Raw genomic sequence first — 3,069 nt, 5'->3', positions numbered from 1 at the left:
CTGTACATCCTGTCCAGAATTCTGCACGACTGGCCGGACCACAAAGTGCAGGAGTTGCTGAGCCGCGTCTCAAGCAGCTGCAAGCCAGGTGAGACCGTGCCCAGTGGGTCCTTCCTGCAACCACGAACACTGTTGTCATTTACAAAGGAACGAGCCGTGTTACAGACAACCAGGATGCCCCCAGCTGGTCCCCAGGCGCCATTTCCCATCCCCCTGACGACGTGCTTAATCCACAAGGAGGGTGGCGGGAGCTCTGGGAAGGTCTCACCTGAGTCCCCTTGTCCTGGACCCAGAAAGCCAGTGACCGCGTCTGTGCTCTTGGGCCCTAAAGTCTCCTGGATGCTCCCCCAGCCATGTCCCTCTGTGCACACAGGCTGTGGCTTCTCTGAGTGCTATCCTGGGTGTCCTGTGTCCCCCGCGCCGTGTCCAAGCCACTCAGGGCCGACGTGGCCCACCAGGCCTCAGAGTGGGGTGCCCAGCCCCCCGAAGCCCCTTCCCAGCCCCTCAAGGTCCCCGTCCTGTAAAGCATGGCCCTCATTCCCGTGTCTTGTGCTACTGGCGTCTTGCAAGGCACCCCCCGTTCCCTCCTTGCAGACTCAGGGAACATAAACGATACAGCAATTCACGGGTCCTTTTCTACACCGTGTCTTCCACTCCACGGGCGCCGGGAAACGCCCCGCGTGTTTGATCTCCTATTTCACACACAAAGCAAAGGTTAAGTGCAAAGGGGTGTGTGTGTATAGAGATAGAGAGTTATTGCAAGGAATTAGCTCGTGCGATTGTGTAGCCTGGGACGTCCGAAGTCTACACTGTGGACAAGCTAATGCGAAGACCAGCTGGAGGCAGGATTCCCTCCTCCTGCAGGAGCTCAGTCTGTTTTCTCTTGAGGCCTTTGACTGATTGGACGAGGCCCACCCACGTTATGGAGGGCCAGCTGCTTTACTCAGACTGAACCGTGACTCTCATCCAGAAGGAACCTTCGCAAGAACCCCCAGAAGGATGCTCGACCGCATATCTGGGCACTGTGGCCAGGCCGAGATGACCTGTAAAATTAAGCATTATGCCCAACTGTTGCCCTGCAAGGGTCTGATGCCCCACAGAGCCAGAAAGGCCGTCTCTGGTGGCTCGCAGCTCAGACACAGGGCCCCATGGAGGGCGCACAGGAACGTTTTATTCTGGACAAGGGTCGGCTGGCATTCTTGATGCCTCCTGTCTGCCTCTTCCTCCAGGGAGCCCTCCATGTGCTGGCCGCTCTGTGTCCCCGACCCAATTCCCATCCTCCAGAGAAAAGCCCCCTTGCTCGGCTGACATGGGGAGTCTCCTAGCTCCAAGAGGTGCCAGCAGCCACCGAGCCCCCACTCCTCACAGGTGCACAGGCATCCAGGACTCGAAGACACGTGTGGGGACCAGGGGACAAAGCATCAACAAACAAGCTCGTGGAAGGCAAAGGGTGGAGTCTGTCCCTCCATGCACAGAGCGTGGCCACAGGAGCAAAGAATAGGAAAGTTCTTACAAATGAAGAATAAGGCGGAGACGGATTGGATCTACAGCCTTGGCATGGAAAATGAGACGATTCAGGGTTCCAGCCAAGAGCCCAAATTACCAGTTCACATCTGTAGATAGAAAAAAAATACCATAGGCATTTGTGGACTGAAACCAGGGAGACTCCCACCCCCCTCCCCCCCGCCATTCCTAGGAGGCTCCTGGAGACATTCTGGAGTGAAGAACAGTCGGATGCCAGGAACCGGGACACTAGGAGGGACCGGGGGGCAGGGAGAGGCCTCTGGGCCGGACACGCAGACACGCAGACACACAGACACAGATGAGTTCTGGGTTTGGAAACAGTATTGCAACGTGTTGACAAATCCGGTGGAGCATTCGGGAACATACTAACATAACAAGAGCTGCAGAGAAAATTAAGCAACATCTGTTAAATGAGCAAATTTCAGTGCCAAGAAAGGCGACGTAGTTAAGTCATCCTCATTGGTCCATATAGTAGGATGACTTGTCCAACCTGCCCCTGCCCCCCAAATCTATGTCCACTTGGAACATGTGAATGGGACCTTATGTGGAAATAGGGACTTTGCAGATGTGATAAAGGATGTGATCCTGGATCAGGGTGGCCCTAAATCCAGTGACAGGTGTTCTTAGAAGAGACAGAAGAGGAGACACAGACACAGAGGAGAAGCCACGTGAGGACAGAGGCACAGATGGGAGGGATGTGGCCACAAGTTCAGGGACACCTGGAGCCCAGAAGCTGGAAGAGGCAGGAAGGACTGCCCCTGGAGTCCCAGGAGGGAGCACGGCCCTGCCCCGCCNCCTTATGTGGAAATAGGGACTTTGCAGATGTGATAAAGGATGTGATCCTGGATCAGGGTGGCCCTAAATCCAAGAACAGGGGTCCTTGTAAGAGACAGAAGAGGAGACACAGACACAGAGGAGAAGCCACGTGAGGACAGAGGCACAGATGGGAGGGATGTGGCCACAAGTTCAGGGACACCTGGAGCCCAGAAGCTGGAAGAGGCAGGAAGGACTGCCCCTGGAGTCCCAGGAGGGAGCACGGCCCTGCCCCGCCTGGATCTCAGCTGCCCTGCCCCGCCTGGGTCTCAGACTCTGGTCTCCAGAGCTGGGAGAGAGTACATGACCAGAGTGTGGTCATTTGTTGCTGCAGCCCCAGGACACACATGCTGTCACTGAGAGGCAGGTTTTCACCTGGCCATACCCATGTCACATGGACACTCCGGCTGACCGCCAAGAAGAATGTGGCCCTGGGAGGACTGGTTTCTGCCTGTTTCTTCCCCACTGCATTCCCAGGTCCTGGAACAGAGCCCAGCCCAGAACTGACACTCAGAAAACGGAAAACGAAAGAATCCTAAAACTGTAGTATTCCCCGGGAGCAGGTGGGGTTGAGGGTTGAGCGCTGGGTCATTCCACACCTGCCTGGGGAGACAGTTAGGTTCCAGGGAGTGTTCATACTGCGGAGGGTTGGCTGGGGAGCCGGGGAAAGTGCACGGCTGCATTGAGGGTTCTCCCCCCCACCCCACCCCCCGGGTTGGGCTGGAACCGCTC

The 3,069-nt window shown here is 56.5% G+C and overlaps 1 protein-coding gene across 1 annotated transcript in view; it reads left to right on the top strand.

The window, feature by feature from the left end:
- ASMTL (acetylserotonin O-methyltransferase like) overlaps positions 1–3,069 on the top strand; it is a 21,280-nt gene that overhangs the window by 14,179 nt on the left and 4,032 nt on the right. Inside the window, exon 10 of the mRNA XM_034649879.1 lies at positions 2–88. Coding sequence (XP_034505770.1) covers positions 2–88 — 87 coding nt within the window. The remainder of the gene's footprint in view (position 1; positions 89–3,069) is intronic.

This window comes from Ailuropoda melanoleuca, chromosome X (genome assembly GCF_002007445.2).
Source record: "Ailuropoda melanoleuca isolate Jingjing chromosome X, ASM200744v2, whole genome shotgun sequence".
Classification (NCBI taxonomy): domain Eukaryota; kingdom Metazoa; phylum Chordata; class Mammalia; order Carnivora; family Ursidae; genus Ailuropoda; species Ailuropoda melanoleuca.
Note: the sequence above shows the minus strand (reverse complement) of the source record. Positions and strands in the feature narration are given on the sequence as shown.